Below are 19,064 nucleotides of genomic sequence, written 5' to 3'. Positions count from 1 at the left end.
TCCCCCCCCCCAGCAGAGCAGAGCTGTAACGACTTCACTGGGGAAACCCTCCCCCAACAGAACAGAGTTGAGGAAACCTTTCCTTGGAGCAGAGCTGGCTGTAAGATGCAACAATTACAGTGACTGTCAGGATACATTTCCATCAGAGCTGCAACGCTAACATTTGGTGCCGTGACTGGGATAGGCTCTCCTGGTGCCTGTGCTCTCCCTCGTGATCTGAGATGCACTGGGACCCTATCCCTCATCTGCAGTGCCCTGGGAACAGACTCACCTTCCGGCTCACTGATGGCTCAGCACCCCACCCACCAGCGGCAATCGGATAAGTTTCTCCTTTGGTCAGTGTAAACGTTTCCCTGAGTCCAAGGAAGTGACCGTTGACTGGCCAACACCCCTCTGGTACTCTTGGAGGTGGAGGTATCCCCATTCACATTCTTTAAGGCTATGACTGGCCCTCTTCACCTGGCTCCATCCACCCCGGAGCTGCAATCCTGCAGTTTGCTTTGGCCCAAATGGGCTACTGTGCCCCGTTTCTTCCCCTTTCTCCCTGTTTTCCCTCTGGAGTTGCCCGTAACCCCACAGCGCCTCCAGGTCCTTGTGGCTTTTGTGACCCCATTCTCACCCCTTCTTGTGGATGAGACCTCCCCTCTTAGAGCTTGTTTTTTTTCATCCCTGCCTTTTGGCCTCTACACAAGCCCTGGTACCAGGCGCTGAGTCTTATCTCATGTTGAAAACAAAAAGCTTGAGGGCTGGGGAGGTGGCTCCAAGGTTAAGGATTTGACAACCTGAGGTAGGTCCCTGGCACTCACATGGTAGGAGAGGACCAACTCCTGCAAGCTGTCCTCTGACTTCCACATGTGCCATGGCATGCACATCCCCCTACTAAAAAAATAAATAAAATTAAAATGATTTTTTTCTTTCTAATTTTTTGTTTTGTTTTTTTGAGACAGGGCTTCTCTGTTTAGCCCTGGCTGTCCTGGAGCTCACTCTGTAGACTAGGCTGGCCTCAAAATCCATCTGTCTCTGCCTCCAGAGTGCTGGAATTAAAGGCATGCACCACCTCTGCCCTGTGATTTATTTATTTTTATTTTATGTGTATGGGTGTTCTGCCTGCCTGTATGTGTATCACATGCATGCACTGCCCGAGGAGTCCAGAAGAGGGCATCAGAGGCCCTGGAAATAGCATGATGAATAGTTGTGAACTGCTATATGGGTGCTGGGAATTGAACCCACATCCTATGGGAAAGCAGCCAGTACTCTTAACTCCAGCCCCCCATTTCTTTCTTCTTGAAACAGTGTTTCACTATGAAGACCTGGATGGCCTTGAACTCACCAAAATCTACTTGCCTCTGCATTCCTACTGCTGGGATTAAAAGCATACACCACCATTCCTGGACTCCCAAAGAAGTTTTTTTTTTTCCTTTTTTTTTTTTTTTTGTGTGTGTGTGTGTGTGTTTTTTTAAGATTTATTTATTTATTATGTACACAGAAGAGGTTGCCAGATCTCATTACAGATGGTTGTGAGCCACCATGTGGGTTCGGGAATTGAACTCAGGACCTCTTGAAGAGCAGTCGGTGCTCTTAACCTCTGAGCCATCTCTCCAGCCCCAAATTTTAATTTCTTTCTTTCTTTTACGCCTTTCCTGGATCTCACTCTGTAGCCCAGGCTGACCTTGAACTCACAGAGATCTGCCTGCCTCTGCCTCCTGAGTGCTGGGATTAAAGGCGTGCGCCACCACCGTCCGGCAAGAAATTTTTTTAGATTTACTTATATGTTATCTGTGTTCGTCTGTGAGTGTGTGTGTGTGTGTGTGTGTGTGTGTGTGTGTGTGTGTGATGTGTCACATATATGCCTGGTGCCTTCTTGGAGCCTGTTGAGACCAGAAGAGGGCATCAGGTCTCCTGGAACTGGAGTTACAAATACAAAATTATTGTAGGCTACTATGTGGGTGCTGGAAACCAAACCCGGACGCAGCAAGAGCAGCAAGTGCTCTTAACTACCAAGTCATCTCTTTAGCACACACACTCCCACCCCCAACAAAACCAAACTTTTTTTTGAGACATGGTCTTGTATAGCCTGAACTGGCCTTGGACTTGCTATGTAGCTTAGGATGAACCTTGAATTCCTGATCCTCCTGTCTCCATTTGCCTCTACCTCTTTTTTTAAATGACCTGGCACATACCTGTCATGCGGTACTTGGCAACATCTGTCTAAATGATCAGTGACTCAGTGCCTAAAAGCTCTTTGACCTAGCAGTTCTTCTCGGTGTCTACCTACCCCGAGTCACGGGTGTTAAGCTACACACATAGACTCCTGCGCAATGATTTTGGCAACACTATTTGCTTATTTCGCAATGCTAGGGATCGAACACAGGGCTTTTTGTACACACTGGGCAAGCACTCTACCACCGAGAAACATCCCCCAGCCTGGCAAAGTGAATGCCATCAGCCAGGACTGAACAGAGTGGATGAGTATACATCCACACAGGGCAGGAGGAGGGCCGAGTCCTTGTCACTGCCGGCTGGTGGCACAACTGCCTTGCTCTGGTTTCATTCTGGCTGTGTGCAAATGGGCTGCAGGTGAACTCACTCATCTCTGGGTCCTGGTTTACTCTCTTCTGAGTTCGGAAACGCAACAACTGAACTGGATTTGAATGCACCCACGTCTAGAGGTAAGTTACTTTTCCTGTTATCACACCTATGGGCCATTTAAATTTACATACTGAAGTTCAAAACAGGCCTCAAACCACCCCTGCATCTAGCAGCCCATCATCACACGTCTTTTGGATTACCTGGGATATACGCCCGACAGCTTGAAGTGCCACTGGAATAAAGCAGCCAATAAAAAAACATATCATTTTGAAAGGTTCATTAACCTAGCCGTCTGGAAAACTGCAGAGGAAGATAGGAACCCCAGATACTCCTCTAGTTTTTGTGGGTTTCCTTGCCAACAATAATCTCTAGAATATTTCATCTCTGATATTTTCCTGTCATGATCCTTGTCTGTCATATTTATTATTTGTCTCTGCTTTGACTGGAGCCTTAATTTTTTTTATATGTATGATGTTGATCACATGCTATCAAGAGATTTAAAAAAATACATTTTTATTATGTTTAAGAAGATATAACCAAAACTTATGAGCAAATGATTGTATATGATCTATTTTTTGAATTTCTAATATATTTATGATACATGTGAATACTTTTTTAGTTTCATTTTATTTTATCTATATGAGTGTTTTGCCTGCTTGCTTGCATGTGCATCACACGTGTGCCTGAGAAAGTCAGAAGAAGGTGCCAGATCCCCTGAAATATGAGATGTGGAGTTATGGATGGTTGTGAGCCACCAGGGGGATGCTGGGAACCAAACTCATTATCCTCCAGAAGAGCAGCAAATGCTCTTAACCTCTGAACCTTCACTCCAGAATGATGTTTTTAAAAACATATTTCTGCAGATGGAATCTGGTTTTAAATGACCTGCTGGTTCATGCTTCCTCTGACTTAATGTGAGTGGAGGCAAATGTCGTTTTAAAAATGTTAGGCCTGGGATGAAGAGCCAGCTCATTGGTTAAGAGCACTTGTTGCTTTTCCAGAGGACCCAAGTTCAGTTTCCAGCATCCATCCTGAGCTGCCACCCATAGCTGCCTGTAACTCCAACTCCAGGGAATCCCACTCCTTCCTTCTTTTGCATAAACCCACACATGTGGTATACCCACTTAGACACACACACACACACACACACACACACACACACACACACAGACACACACACACTAATAAGAACAAGTCTTACAAAATAAAATACTAGGCCTTTTTTTTTTGGAGAGGGCAAACACGGGCAGGTCAGGGAGAATGGAGGTTATCCCTCTTGTTTCTCAACGCTCCCCTATTTTGTAACCAAATGATACATTAGCTCCTCCCAACACCTCCCTAAATACAGAGAGACCTAACTCGATAGAACCATCGGAGAGCCCTGCCCGGAGGTCCTGGGTGGGTCCGACCGGCAGAGGGCGCGCCGAACACTGGGAGCCTCAGGGCCCGCTTAGGCCCCGCCCCGACTCCGCCCAGGCCCTGCCCATAGCCCACCCACCGCCGTCACGCGCTGCCCGGCTGGGTCCAGCCTGTTGCTGATGCTGCGGCGCTGTGTTCACCATGGACCCGGCGTGGCGGATCTGTCCGGCCCGACTGTGGCTGCTGCTGCTGTCGCTTCTACTGGGCCTGAGCGCAGGTAGGTTCCCGAGGAAGGCGTACCGGTGGTGGGTGCCTCCTTCTACAATTTGCTAGTGGATTCGTGGTTGTTGTTGTTTTTGTTTTTTTTTTAACACATTCACCCCACCACCCGTTCTTCCCTTGCATAATTTATATCGCTTTTGAACCTCTTAATTTTTGTTTATGTTTTAGTTCAGAGTACCTTTTCTGCTCTTTTCTGATTCCTCTACGAGGAGGTAGAGGTGGTTGTACAAAAACTTGCGGTTTCAGGAAACTGCTGATGATACGGTCTAAAAGCCACCTCCCCTTTCTGCTCGGTTGGCTGCCTAGTGACGTTATAGGGTCATTTGGTTGAGCTGAGATCAGAGGCCAAACAGACCCCTGCAAATCCTACCACCCCTGGAGTGTTGCTTTGAAACAACACCTGCCTCCTCTGCTGGCTTAGAACAGACAGATATCAGCTGACTCCACTGGCCTGTTTTGGGGCAAATTTATTTTGTGGAATGATTTGTAAATTGACTCTCATTTTATTACATTTCCCCCCCTGGGACAGGGTTTCTCTGTGTGGCCCTGGCTGTCTTAGAACTAACTCTGTAGACCAGGCTGACTTTGAACTCACAGAGCTCTATTTGCTTCTGCCTCTCAAGTGCTGGGGTTAAAGGCGAGCATCACCACCACCTGCAAAAACATTTTTTATTTTGTTTTGCCTGCATGTATGTTTGTGTGCTATGTATATGCCTGGTGCCCTCCGGGGTTAGGAAAAGGCTTTGGATGCCCTGGAACCGGAGTTACAGAAGGTTGTGAGCTGCCATGTGGATGCTGGGAATCGAACCCCAGGCCTCTGGAAAGGCAGACATTGCTCTTACCAGCTGAACCATCTTTCCAGTCTTTTAAATTATATTTCATTTTTTTTTTTGCATTTTTTGTTTTGTGGGTGTAGGAAGGGTATGCATGTGCCACTGTGTGTGTGTGTGTGTGTGTGTGTGTGTGTGTGTGTGTGTTTCAATGCATGTGCACAAATACTTACGGAGGTCAGAAGACAATCGCAGGTGTTGTTCCTCGGGGACTATCCACCTTTTTTTTGAAGATAAGGACTCTCACGGGTCCAAAACTCTCCAGGTAGGCTAGGCTGGCTGGCCAGCAAGCCGCAGGATTTGCCTGTCTCTAGCCCCGGCCCTGGAATCACAAGCACAAGCCACATTTAGCTGGAGATTGAACTTTGGTCTCTGTGCTTGCAAGGTGAACACTTGACTGACTGACCAAATTTCCTCAGCTCCACTCTTTGGTTTTCTTAATCTTCTTCCTCCTTCTCTATTTCACTGTATTTTATTTTATTCTTTGTATTTTTTTTTTTTTAAGTTAGGATTTCTTGTTTCCCCAATTGGCCTCAAACCCAGCATGTGCTTAGGTTGGGCGTGGACTCCTGGTCCTCCTGTCTTCCATCTCCCCAGTGATAAGATTATGGACCTGCCCACAAGACAACATCATCTTTTCATCCACGTCCGTCTCTTTCCTGCTGGGCCCAGTCTTTGCTCTTTTACTTGCTGAAGAGGCTTGAAAGCAGGAAGAAGGCAGCAAAAAGCAGAAGCCACCCGGGGCTTCTTCCCTCCCTGTCTCCCACCCTCACCGCACCCACCCCCACCACACCCATGCTCCTTGGCTGGGAATTGAACCCAGGGCCTAGCACAGGTCACGCCAATGTTCCACAACTGACCTTTACTCTCAACCTTTTTCCTTTACAAATGGTCCCACTGTGTTGCCCAAGAGAGAAGTGTTTGATTTCTCTTTTCCATAGCTGAAGTAGGTGGATCTTTGTTTGTTTATTGGTTTGTGTGTTTTTGAGGTGGGGTCTCACTTTGTAGCCCTGGCTGGCCTGGAACTCACTTCATAGACGGAACTGGCCTCAAATGCACAGAGATCCACCTGTCTCTGCCTCTCAAGTGCTGGATTAAAGGGGTACACAAACATGCCCGACTGACTTTCTTTTTGTCTTTGTTCTCCCTTATGGGCACATATCCTGAGGTAGGTGAATTACCAATAGCATACAGCAGCATCTCTAGCCTGATTGACCATCTCTCCCAGGCTTGGCACTAACCTGGGTGTTAGACGTTCCTCAGGAAATGACGCTGAGCTTCAGTTTCAGGAGCTGCCATCGACTGGCCCGCACAAGAAGGCAAGGAAGCATGGGATTACGTGACTGTCCGAAAAGATGCCCACATGTTCTGGTGGCTCTATTATGCGACCAACCCTTGCAAGAACTTCTCAGAACTGCCCCTGGTCATGTGGCTTCAGGTAAAGTAGCTTCTTTGCCTTCAGGTCAGGCCTCCTTCCACCTCTCTGTTTGTTTCTTAGGAGCATCCAGCTTAGCAGTGATGGACTCGGTTTGGTCCAGCCAATCCTGGGAGGGGCCTCACATGCTTCTGAGACAACCTGAAGCAAGGGTGTATCAAACGAAGCCCTATTTACTGGTCTTACTTTCATTCATTTATTCATTTTGGAGACAGGATCTTGCTGTGTAGTCTAGTATGGCCTTGAACTCTTTTTGGCTTTTTGAGACAGGGTTTCTCCTGTCCTGGATCTCGCTCTGTAGACCAGGCTGGCCTCGAACTCACAGAGATCCACCTGGCTCTGCCTCCCGAGTGCTGGGATTAAAGGTGTGCACCGCCCAGCTGGCCTTGAACTCTTGGCAATCCTCCTGCCTCTACCTCCCAAGTGCTGAAGTTATAGGTGTGTACTCCAATGCCTTACTTTCCAGGGTCTTTTTATATTGAGTCCAGACAGTTTCAAAGGCCTTTACTGAAAGCTGCCACTGATACAGTTGTCTTCGACAGAAAGTATTTGAAAAGTTCTGAACCAAAGGTTGAGGTACCCCAGTCCTTCTCCCTCTCCATATAGTCCTGGGCCCCAACCAACTTCTTATACCCAGAGAAACCATCTTTTTTTTTTTTTTTTTTTAACTTTAAAATTTTGAGCCGGGCGGTGGCGGCGCACGCCTTTAATCCCAGCACTCGGGAGGCAGAGCCAGGCGGATCTCTGTGAGTTCGAGGCCAGCCTGGGCTACCAAATGAGTCCCAGGAAAGGCGCAAAGCTACACAGAGAAACCCTGTCTCAAAAAATCAAAAAAAAAAAAAAATTTTTGAGATTATAATATAATTACAACATTTCTCCCTTCCCTTTCCTCCCTCATATACCCCTCCTTGGTCTCTTTCAAATGCTTGGCTTCTCTTTTCATTAATTGTTACCACATACATATGTATATACATATATATTCCTAAATATAATATACCAGTCTTTTGTATCTTAGCCTGAATGCAACGTCATACCCTTTTCCCTAGTGTTTTTTTATTTTAACCCTGAGTTCTGCCTCTAGGCTTGAAGGCAAAAAACCTTGTGAGCTGTTTAGGGATAGGCAGAGATCCTGCTGCATTCTTCTGATAGCCTTGTGGAGGCCTCACCCACCCGGAAGACTAATCTCAAGGGAGGGACTTGATGTTCTGGGTGTCTCGCCAGTAATTAGGGCACCCTGGTACTCACCTCTGTGCGATATGGGTGAGGCTTCCTTCTCAAACGCCTGCCAGAGCTGAGGCCTTGCCCCAAGGCCTGTCACTGAAGACTTCATGTTGTAATGAAGTAAAGATAAACAGTTGTAAGGGGGGGTCTGCTGTAGGTGCCTCACAGCTGCCTCTGTGAGGGCTGGATGGCTCAGCCCGGTAGGATAGCTGGAAAATGTTCAGGAGTGGAATCTGTGTGCTCATCCCAGGTCTGGCAGCTGGTGATGAGTGTGTGGCATGGTTTCCCCGGAAGTGCCTGTTGGTGGGGACGCCTGGGTTTTCAACACCTTCCACTTTTAGCCATAGTGAGACACTTCCCTTCTCTGGACTTTAGTTTTCTTGGGGGGGGGGGGGGGGTTGGTGGTTTTGAGATTCTTTGTGAATCAGCAGAACTTTTTGGCTCAGATGAAGTTGGTGTGAGGGTGGGGGGTGGGGGCGGCCCGGTAAACAGAAGTGGTAAGGCTGGGGGGGGCAGCTGCTGAGTCCTAGGCATGTGGCTGCCTCTTTGTCCCCAGCTACCCCCAGGGCACTCTCTGTTTTTCTGGAAACAGTTTGAAAACCACTGGATTTCATAGGTGGATTTCGCTCAGTGGTTGAGGGGTTGCTGACCCTGAAGAAGGCCCAGGGTCCTGTCCCCAGCACTACAAAACACAAAACGAAACAGAAACTGAAGTTGCAAGCCAGCCCTTTGTTTGACCAGAGTTTTCCTTGTTCTGTCTGCCTGGCTCTGGAGGTTGTGGTGTATGGCTGTGGTTAGGTTAACCCTCCAGCTGAGGTGCTGTATGAAGGTTAACAGCCAAAGGCACCAAGCTGCTCTTCTCTGTTTTCCCAGAGGCCTAAGGAAGAAGAATACAGTATGATTAAGATGGAAGTAGTTAATTTAGATGAAAGGATCTAGTTAGCAGCCTTCCGAGGACTCGTGCGGGTAACTTCTTTTGAGGGGTGGCGTTCTTCGAGAATTGAGGTCATATCATAGGTGGAATAGTAAGCTATTTCAGGGATAGTAAGCTATTTTCAAGTCATTTAAGCATTTCAGTTCATTCACTGACACATTTATCATATTTCAGAGGAACCATGTAACCCTGAGTCTCTGCTGAATATACCAGCTGTTTCCAGAGTTTCTGGATAAGATTTGGTGATCATTTATCATCATCACCATCATCACTACTATTATTATTCAATTAAATAGCAGGGGCTTTGGATATGGCTCAGTCTGTACAGTGTTTGCTATGCATTCATGAAGATTTGAATTTAGATACCATCACTCATATAAAAACTGGGTCAGTGGTACTAGTTTGTAACCCCAGAGCTGTGGAGGTGGAAACGGGAGAATCCCTGGCTCACTGGCCAGCCAGGCTAGCAGAACTCAGGAAATCCAGGTTCAGCGACAGACCCTGCCTTAAAATACAAGGTGGAGCGCGATTGAGGCAGACACTCAATGGTGACCTCTGGCTTCCATATGTATACACACACACACACACACACACACACACACACACACACACACACACGTATGCACACAGTGGAATCTTCCGGTTAATTTCTCCTAGCTACTGGGAAAGGGAGCAGAAGTGGAAAATGGAAATTCTAGCCCTGGAATTCAGTCCCCTAGATTCTCAGTCTTGTTCCCATCAACTTTGGTTTTTATCCTGCCCGTACTGAGAAGTCTCCTTGAAAGAAAGGACCCACCTTCCTTCGAGGGTGCACACTTCCTCAGTGGACTGTGTTTATTTAGAAGCCGCACCATTTCTGAGGTTTGTCATTCCAAGTGGCCACATGATTCATCCGGCAGGTGTGGTCCCTCCTCCTCTTCCCCGTGGTAGGACATTTGAGTTGCGCCCTGACTCTTGGTACGATTAGCCGCACTGTGATGAATATCTCCAACTGGTTTGCAAACTTTTTATCGCCGCGTTAAGAAATCTGAACATGTAAAGTGCTTATAATCACAGGGCAGTTGAGCCTCTGGTTATTAGCAAGGAAGTTAGTGTCAGTTCAGAACATTGATATGAGAGATGCTTCGCAGACAGGGCCTGTTGCCTTGCCCTGCCAGCCCCGCTTCCCCTGGTCTGCCTCTTCTTTTTGGGAGGGGCAGGGTCTTGCCCAGACTAGCCTTGAATTCAATAATCCTCCTGCCCTTGCATGCAGTGCCGGGATTACAGGTGTCGGTCACACCCCAGTCGGTTGCTTTTCTTCCGATGTCCCCAGGCAGATTTCCCTGGCTTCCGCTCTGCCCTGCGGCTCTCCCCTTTAACAACCTCTCCCGTCTGCACCCGACCTTCCACGCACTGAGAGACTGTATACCCCGGGTGTGTCTCTGACTCAGCTCTAATGGTTTCCTCATCCCTGCCCCCAGCTCGTCTGGGTCCCCTAGATACATCTAGAGAAACTCCCTCCTTTTCCTTGACCATCCCCGGAAGACCTCTTCCCATCAGCAAGCCCGCCTTACCTGCTCCGTTTTGCCTGTTTGCTTCTGCCCACCCCTCCCCCTTTGAGCCCTTCAGAGCACACAGAATTTGCCTTTTGCAGTTTGGGGGCATGCTACGGGCCGCAGGAAAATATAAGAACTCAGCTGGTTATGGCAAAGTCACTACCTGAAAGGATCAAGGAGTTCCTTCAGAGGAAGCCAAATTCCAAGGAGCTTTTGGTGTTACTTGGCTTATTATATATCAGTTGTCTTATGAAAATCATGTGTGCCTTCATAGTTTTCCCAATTGACTTTACCCTAAGAATTGCTAACAGTGTGGACTGATCACTCTTTGGATGTACACATTCATGGTATTTGGAGAACAGCCTCAGGAAAGGCTTCCTTTCCCCCAGCCCATCCGTTTCTCCCCTTTCAGCACTGGAATCAGATATCTCCCTTAGCCACTTTCAAGGACTAACAGAAATAACAGTCCAGACCACCAAATGCTAGTCTCCTGATTTAAGGTAAATTCCACAAGGGAACACCGCCTAGGCCAGGTGGACCTTAAGTAATAGCTTTACACAATTTAGCTCGAACCCTCCTTTCTTACAGCTTTACTAACTTTATAGACCCCTAACTTCTTACCTAACCACTCCCAGGAATATAGATTGAGCACATAAATTTCCTTTTTGATATACTAACTGATATTAGCTCCCAGCTGACCTCCTCCCTTAACCACTCCATTTTCAGGTCGGAAAAGAAAGCCTGACACTCACTGCCTGAGGAAACTTTTACCTGCCTTTATGACTTTGCAGGAATTCAGGCCTGGTGACTGACTGGAGGGGAGGATTGTGATTGTTTGGGTATATAACTGAAAAGCTAGAGACGGAATGGAGAATTAAAGTGAGTGGACTAAAGAGCTCAGTGTGCTGAGATTCTATTTTCCCGAAAATAGTCCTTCCTCACTGTTCGTAGTTTCTCTCCTGAGCCCCTGGGATGTATAATATTAAGGCTGGTCCCTCTAACGTTATACAAGAGGCACTGGTACCAGTCTTCAGTTCAGAGTCCTGCCTCTCTGCTGCCCATGTAAACAAACCCCTTCATGTCACATGCTGTGCATTGGTTGTGGTGTACACAGCGGCTGGGCTTATCCGAGGTGCCCCTCACTGGGCCCCAAAGTAGAGAGTCTCCCAGCTGTGTGTTGAGGGGAAGGAAAGAGGCAAAAAGCCCAAGCTATAGTTCCAGTAGGGCCTGCAGTTGCTTAGGGGCCCAGGGCTAGCTAGCCGGTTCTATCCCTCTTTGTGCCTTTAGACTCTTTGAAATGAGAGAGATTTAGAGATGTGTTTTGAAGGTCTCTTAAGGTGCTAGAACCAGTGAGCCCCCAGGGCAGGCCTGTGTTAAAGTCCAGAGAACCAAGAGGCAGGAAAGGTCACCTAGGACCTCTTAAGTCATCTGCCTTCTCTCAAGGAGAGACTTGCTTGGTTCCGCAAGAGTTTGGTAGGTGCAGAAGCTCCCAGGAAACATGGAGCTGGAGGAAACACGTCCTTTGCTTTTAAATTTTTGTTTGTAGCTTAGGATGACTTGAGCTCCCGACCCTCCTGCCTCATCCCCTCAAGTGCTGGCATTATAGATGTGCACGTCCTCATCCAGCTGAAAATGTGCCCTGTGCACATGGCAATGCAGCCGTCACTAGGTCCTAAGTTGTTTTTCTGGGTGTGCACATCTGTTGTGATAACCAGGGCTCGGCTGCATTTTCTCTGGGTTAATGTCTGTTTCTTTCTCTTCCACAGGGTGGTCCGGGCGGTTCCAGCACTGGATTTGGGAACTTTGAGGAAATCGGGCCTCTTGACACCCATCTCAAGCCACGGAATACCACCTGGGTACGAGGAGAACAGCCCTCAACCATCCCTGCCCATCCTCCTCTCAGAGGCTGGGCCCCATAACTCCACCCTGGCAGGGTGGGGCCACAGTTGGTGGTCCACCCTGGTGGGCTTTCTTGAGACCCTGGATAGCTGCCTACAGCCTTCTCCAGCCCGGCTTCTCCCGTGTCTCAGAACGATGTCCTACTGTTGTCTCCTGCCTTTTCCAACTTGGTGATCTTTCTCCACTCACCTTCAGAAACTTCTAGCCACAGCTGGGGGACAGCTCAGTGGATATTGTGCTTGCCTCGAATGCACAGAGCCTAGGGTTCAAATCTCAGCACGATAAAAACCAGGCTTAAGGATGAACACCAATAATCTTAGCTTACAGGACATAAGAGGCTGGAGGGTGAGCAAGTTCAGGGTCAGCCTGGGCTACATGAAACCCTGACTCAAAACAAACAAGACTGGGCCAGGCAGCGGTGGCACACGCCTTTGATCTCAGCACTCAGGAGGCGGAGGCAGGCGGATCTCTGATTTGAAGGACAGTCTGGTCTACAGAGCGAGTTCCAGGACAGCCAGGGCTACACAGAGAGACTTTGTCTCAAAACCAGACAAAACCGAAATTCCCTCCTGCAGCTGATGCTGGCGACCTTGTGCTTAACCACATGGTGGCCATCTGCAACCTCAGACCTGACTCCCATCATCTGCTACAACTTTCAGTTCTTTTCTTTCTCTTTCCCCTCGAATCTGGACTTCAAGCTTGCAAGTCCCTTGTCTACACACACACACACACACACACACACACACACACACACACACACACCGCCTTTGTTATCTTCCTAGTTCTTTGTGTCCCTCTAACCCATCACTTCCTTCTGTAAGCAACCTGATACTCAGTTCACAGCCTGGCCGAGTCCGTCCTGCTGACTAGCTCGGCCTGGGCCCTCTGCCCCATGCTCTATGGCATTCTTCCCTCCCTGCAGCTCTCAGTGCAGAAAATGTTCTCCAGTGTCCTCAGGCTCCTCTGGTCTTCCTCCCATCTGGAGCTTACCCATCTTGTCCTCCCGCAGCGTTTTCTCTTGGCCTGAAATAGTTCTAATTTTGCTGCTGTGGCACGAGCAAGCATGTCATCACTCTGCTCCCTAGCCTTGTTCCCACACCAAACGCAGTGAGACAGGGCAGAGAGCCTGGATGAGGAGTGAGGGGCCTGGTTCCCAGTCTCCATGCGGCTGCCCATCCTCTGACTGATTTTGGGACCTTGCACAATCCTGGGTCCTTTTAGAGTTTCTATTTCCTGATCAGTGAAGAACATGGCTAGATACTCATCCCTGAGGATCCTTCCAGATGCATAATTTAGAATTCTCAGCCTCTTTGAAAAACATCATAGAATCATCTGTTCTTGCGGTATAAATGGGGCGATGGGCCAATGTGGAAATTAGATTCATCTGGAAGAAAAACTGATACGTGATGCCCATATTTCTTTTTGAAATATTTTTGGGACAGAGTCTCATGAAGCCCCAGCCAGCCTCCAGTTTACTGGGTAGCCACGATGGTCCTTGAACTTCTGATCCTCCAGCCTCCACTTTCTGTGTGCTAGGATCATAGGCATGATCCACCACCCCAGTTTATGCAGTGCTGGGGGTCAAACCCCCTTTCAGGCATGTTAGGCAAACATCCTATCAGCTGAGCTACATCCTCAGCCCATGATGTCCGTATTTCGTGTGTGTTCATTCCTTCAGATGACTGCTCAGACGTATACAGCCTGGTGCTCTCTGCACTGTTACCTGTCGAGTGCGTCTGCGTGTGAGATGTGATGGCTTAGAGTCTTTGTTCCTGTGTTTGTGTTCATCTTGTCTGTCCTTTCTCTGCGGCAGTTTATATTCCTGTCCCCTTAAATCGTTTACACACACACACACACACACACTATATATATATATAGTGTGTGTGTGTGTGTGTGTGTATATATATATATATGTATGTATGTATGTATGTATGTGTCCACCTTGGGTTGTTGTCGTTTTGAGACAAGGTCTCTTATTGGCCTGAAACTCACTGTTTAGGCTACACTGCTGAGCGAGACCCATAATATATCCATCTACACTTCCTCAGCACTGGGGTTACAAGCGTGCACTGCTACCTTACCCAATTTTTTTTTTTAACATGGATTCTGGGGATTGAACTCAGGGCCTCAAGTTCATAAGGCAAGGACTTTACTAACTGGGCATTTCTCCAACCCCCTAAAATCACTTTAAGGAATAAGATAAAATCACCACACTGGTGTTATCGTAGATGTGGTTTTGCCAACTTGCTAGGAAGACAACTGGTGACTAATCTCTGTTTGCAATGTTTGCTTTTTTTGTGTGGCTACAGCTGCAGTCCGCCAGTCTCTTGTTTGTGGATAATCCTGTGGGTACTGGCTTCAGTTACGTGAACACAACTGATGCCTATGCAAAGGATCTGGACACAGTGGCTTCGGACATGATGGTTCTCCTGAAATCCTTCTTTGATTGCCATAAGGAATTCCAGGTAATTCTTCAGCTTAGACTCAAAAGACGAGCAAGAGGGACAAGGAGTTCTTCAGAATATTAAGCTCCCCCAAAAGTTCAGTGCCGTGGGACAGCCTGCCTAGACAGACCCTGTCTCGAAAACAAAAGCAAACCAAAAGTTCGATTCTCAGAGACTTCCTCTTTTCTTCCTAGGTTGTGGGCTCTGACTTTCTGTCACCTAGCTAGACACCAATAATCAGACAGAGGGCAAAGACAAGCAGGTTGAGTTTATCTACCCCTGTACACTGTAGCGATCTGAAGGTTGTTTATGTGAGTTGAAAGGCAATCAGGGTGTTTTAATTCTTTGTAAATTCCTTTCCTTGCTAGACGGTTCCCTTCTACATTTTCTCAGAATCCTATGGAGGAAAAATGGCTGCTGGCATCAGTCTAGAACTTCACAAGGTAAATGGCGACTTCTTTGTGATGGTTTTGAACAAAAAAATAGAGTGTTGCTTTCATACACCTATCTGATATTGGACAGACTTTGTTGTTGTTGTTGTTGTTGTTGTTGTTGTTATAATTCTTGTGTGTGCTTGCACATGCCATGGCGTGTGGGGGTGGAGGCAAGAGGGCAACTCTCCTGAGCTCTCTCCTTCTGCTGTGGGTTCTGGGGATCAAATTTAGGTTGTCAGGAGTGGAATCTTGTGCACATACATTCCTGCAGGCAAACACTCATCATAGAAAATAAAAATAAATACACTTTTAAAAGATTTCCTTTGTTTTTTAAAATACGTTATGTGTATGAGTGTTTTGCCTGCATGTACGTCTATGTAGCACAGATATGTATTTGTCTATGCATGAGTGTGCATGCCTGGTACCTACAGAGGCCAGAAGAGGGCACTGGGTCCCCTGGAACTGGAGATGTAGCCAGTTGTGAGCTGCCATGTGGATGCTGGGAATCGAACCCAGGTCCCCTGAGAGAGAAGCTAGTGTTCTTAACTGCTGAGCCATCTCTCTAGTCCCTACATCTTTTTTTTTTTAAATGTCAGAATATAAACTAGCTAGGTGTGGTGGCACACACCTGTAGTCCAAACACTAGGAGGCTGGGGAAGGAGGTTGTGAGTTTGAAGCCAGCCTGGGCTACACCCTGTCTCAAAGACAGAAAAAAAACCTCATCTACCAGGTAGCGCTCACCACTGTTTAGCACTTTGGAATACTTTCTGCTCACATACATGAAATCCTAACCGAAATGCAGTCAGTCACACCGTGACCTGTCTTCGTCAGTGGTCTCCTTTTTCCTGCAGCATGTTTCACGTCCTGTCTTCTTTAAACGGTCCCAACATGTCTTTTAAGCCAGCTCGGCCAAGCTAATACACAGTCCAGATGAGTGACATCTGGCTTTGCTGTCCCTAAGGGCTCTTCATCTAGCACAGTCTCCTTTTCTATGATGTTTATTTATTTAGAAATAATGTCCTGCTATGTTGCCCTAGCTGGCCTGGTACTCACTACTAGCCCAGCCTGGCCTTGAACTTGTTGCAGGCTATCTGCTTCAGCCTTCTGATTTCTTTCCCCTCCCTCCCTCTGTTCCTCCTTGACTCCCTCCCTTCCTTCTGTAGATCGAGTTCATGGCCTCATGTATGCTGAGTACATGCCCTCCCACTGAGCTACACCCAGTCCCGCCCTGGCTTTATTCTTCTCTTCTCTCTCCTCTCCTCCCTCTGCTCTCCTTTGCCCTCCCCTTCTCTTCGATTTCTCCCTCTTCCTCTTGTTCCTCTTCTTTGTACTAAGGATTAAACAACCCAGGACCTCGTGTGCGCTAGGCACGCACTCCCCTGCTGAATTAATTATACCTCCTGCCCTCTTGACCTCTGGTTTGAGACCATATCTCACTGAGTTGCCCAGGGTAGCCTTGAGTTCCTTCTGTGGCCCAAGCAAGCTATGAAAATCCAGAAAATCCTCCTGCCTCAGCCTCCTGACTAGCTGGGGTTACAAGCCTGTTCCATCAAGGTCAAGCCCAGTCTGTTCTCTTGTTTTAGGTCTCTGAATAGCTCATATATTCCCATCGTTTAGTTTTTATCCTACTCCCCTGGACAGCCTCCTAGTCTCTTTATTTCACCAGATACACATAACTGTGTAACCTATACACATGATAGCATATATGATACCCCAGCTTGTATTCATTTTTTGAGTGTTCAGTACTATGCTGTGGGGATAATTTCACTTTGGTTTTTAAGGAGCCTTTCTGCTTTGTCTTGAGTTTTATCATGTGGCCCATCTCTCTGGTGCGTGTTTAGTTGATGTCCAGCATCCTGTTTTGGGACTGGTGTAGAGAAGGATGGGCTTCCTGGCCTGTGTATGGTCCCCACTCTCCAGGATGTCCTGCAGAGCCCCAGCCTCGGTGACTGCTGCTCGGCAGTGGTACCTGTACCCTAGGAGCCCCTGAACACCTTGGAGGCTCCCAGACTTCAGGACATGGAGATCCCTACCCTCCCAAAGAGAGCTAGGGTTAGATCCCATGCTTGTCCCGAGGACACCCATGAATAAGGCAGAGAGAAACTCAGTAGCCCATCCTATTTCCCCAGTGGTGGTGGGCAGGGGCTGCCGTCCCGTGTGTGGTCTTCTGATGCCTGGGGACATTTGAACAGTGTGGGTAGGAGAAGCCGTGAGTACATGCCTCTGCTGAGGAGTGATGGAGTCCCTGGTTCCCTTGGTCAGAGCATTTCTTGACTCTTCTTTCAGGCTATCCAGCAAGGGACCATCAGGTGCAACTTTTCTGGGGTTGCCTTGGGTGACTCCTGGATCTCCCCTGTGGGTAAGTAGGCAATTTTTAGGCATCTCTCTTTTCTCCTATCCCTGTCCCCTTCTGTGACTTTGGACTTATTGTATGACCATTCTGGGGAAACATTATGAAAGGTCTGTTTGCCTCCAGCACCACAGACTGAAGGATTCCATCCAAGTCCTGCTTGGTGGGCCAGGGAGTTGATGGGTGTTACTTACAGGGGGCTGGGTGACTCTTGTACGACTGAAAAGGCCTGTCCTTAGGCAATTAAAAAAAGGTTTTGGTTTTGTTTTTTGTTTTGTATTTTGAGACAGGGTCTTTCTACTTAGCCTTGGCTGTCCTGAAGCTCACTCCATAGACCAGGCTGGCCTCGAACTCAGAGATCTGAGTTTGCCTCTGTCTCAGAAGGGCTGGGATTAAAGGAGTGTGCCACCATGCCCGGCCTAAAAAATATTTAAAAATTAGATGATAATGGTAATGCTGTGTGTGTGTGTGTGTGTGTGTGTGTGTGTGTGTGTGTGTGTGTGTGATAGTGAGGGGATGCCTTGGTGCATATGTAGAGGTCAGAGGACAACTTTGTGGAGTTAATTCTTTTCTTCTACATTTATGTGGGTTCTTGGTGTTTAACTCAGGTCACTAGGCTTGTGCAATAAATGCCTTTACCTTCTGAGCTATCCTGCTGGCCCCCTAGGCAATTTTAACCTCAGATGTTTTAGTGTTTCTACAAATATGTATAGTGGAGCAGGCAGTGGTGAACTTGGAATGTAAGGGAAGGGTCTTGTGAAAGTCTTGTGGTCCCCTTTTCCCCCTTGATTGCTGTTATCATGGACTTAGCTATCTGCTGTATAGTTCTGTTTATTTTGTTGCCTTGACTACAGTTCAAGGTCTCTGATAGGTCACCACGGCCCCCCTGCTCTGTGGTGGCAACCGTGCCAAGCCCGGGAGAAACAGCCATCCCGCAGGGCTGTGCTGTCCAGAGGAAATAAGAGGACATAAGTTTCTGGGTTCTTGGAGAAGCCATCCCAGAAAGCATTCATTCCCCTCAGGCCGTCCAAGATGTGTGGGGACGAGCTGTCATTGGCATAGCCTCTGTGACCAAGCTGAGTCCTCTGATGTGATTTTTCCCAGCGAAGGAATCAGAGTTTACCGTGGGAGATGGCTGTAAACACTCCGGGGGATGTTGAAATGCTCACTCACACCGCATGAGTGGCCTCGAAAAGAGGAGACCCAGTTCTGTGTGACTCAGCACAGGGTGAATCTGTGTCACTGGCCTGTCCCCTCTAGCATCCTGACACTAGAAGAGCATTTGCAGTGAAGTTTCCATGCGTGACTGGTGGTGGTGGTGAGGCAAGATTGGTGTCGGGTCTTGCAAGTCTGAGGCCTGCACTTTTGTAATCCTTTGGGAACACAGACGGGAGCAGTCTATCTCAGCGGTCTATCTCGGACGCAATCAGGGTGTGGCTTCAGGCATCTGAAGTGATCATCTTGGCCAGGTTAACTCTCTTGGGTTTCCTCAAACTCAGCACCATTGCCATTTGGAATAGTGTAGTGTAGTGTTGTTGTGGGGAGCTGTTCTGTGTGTTAAGGATTTTTTTTTGTTGTCGGGGAGGCAGTATGTGTACGATGTATGCATGTGGTGTGTTAATACATGTGTGTAAATGCATGTGCCCATGCATGCATGCATAAGCCTGAAGAGGACATCAAGTGTCTTTCTCTATCACTCTCTACCTTTTCTGAGACTTTATTTTTATTTCATGTGTGTGGGTGTTCACCTAC

At 47.8% G+C, this 19,064-nt stretch overlaps 1 protein-coding gene across 1 annotated transcript in view; it reads left to right on the top strand.

Moving 5' to 3' along the window:
- Window positions 1-4,092: 4,092 nt before the first annotated feature.
- Scpep1 (serine carboxypeptidase 1) overlaps window positions 4,093-19,064 on the top strand; it is a 31,491-nt gene continuing 16,519 nt past the window's right edge. Inside the window, exons 1-6 of the mRNA XM_059271501.1 lie at window positions 4,093-4,225; window positions 6,344-6,498; window positions 11,952-12,041; window positions 14,394-14,549; window positions 14,897-14,971; window positions 17,249-17,321. Coding sequence (XP_059127484.1) covers window positions 4,150-4,225; window positions 6,344-6,498; window positions 11,952-12,041; window positions 14,394-14,549; window positions 14,897-14,971; window positions 17,249-17,321 — 625 coding nt within the window. The 5' untranslated portion in view covers window positions 4,093-4,149. The remainder of the gene's footprint in view (window positions 4,226-6,343; window positions 6,499-11,951; window positions 12,042-14,393; window positions 14,550-14,896; window positions 14,972-17,248; window positions 17,322-19,064) is intronic.

This window comes from Peromyscus eremicus, chromosome 8a (genome assembly GCF_949786415.1).
Source record: "Peromyscus eremicus chromosome 8a, PerEre_H2_v1, whole genome shotgun sequence".
NCBI classification, from domain to species: domain Eukaryota; kingdom Metazoa; phylum Chordata; class Mammalia; order Rodentia; family Cricetidae; genus Peromyscus; species Peromyscus eremicus.
Note: the sequence above shows the minus strand (reverse complement) of the source record. Positions and strands in the feature narration are given on the sequence as shown.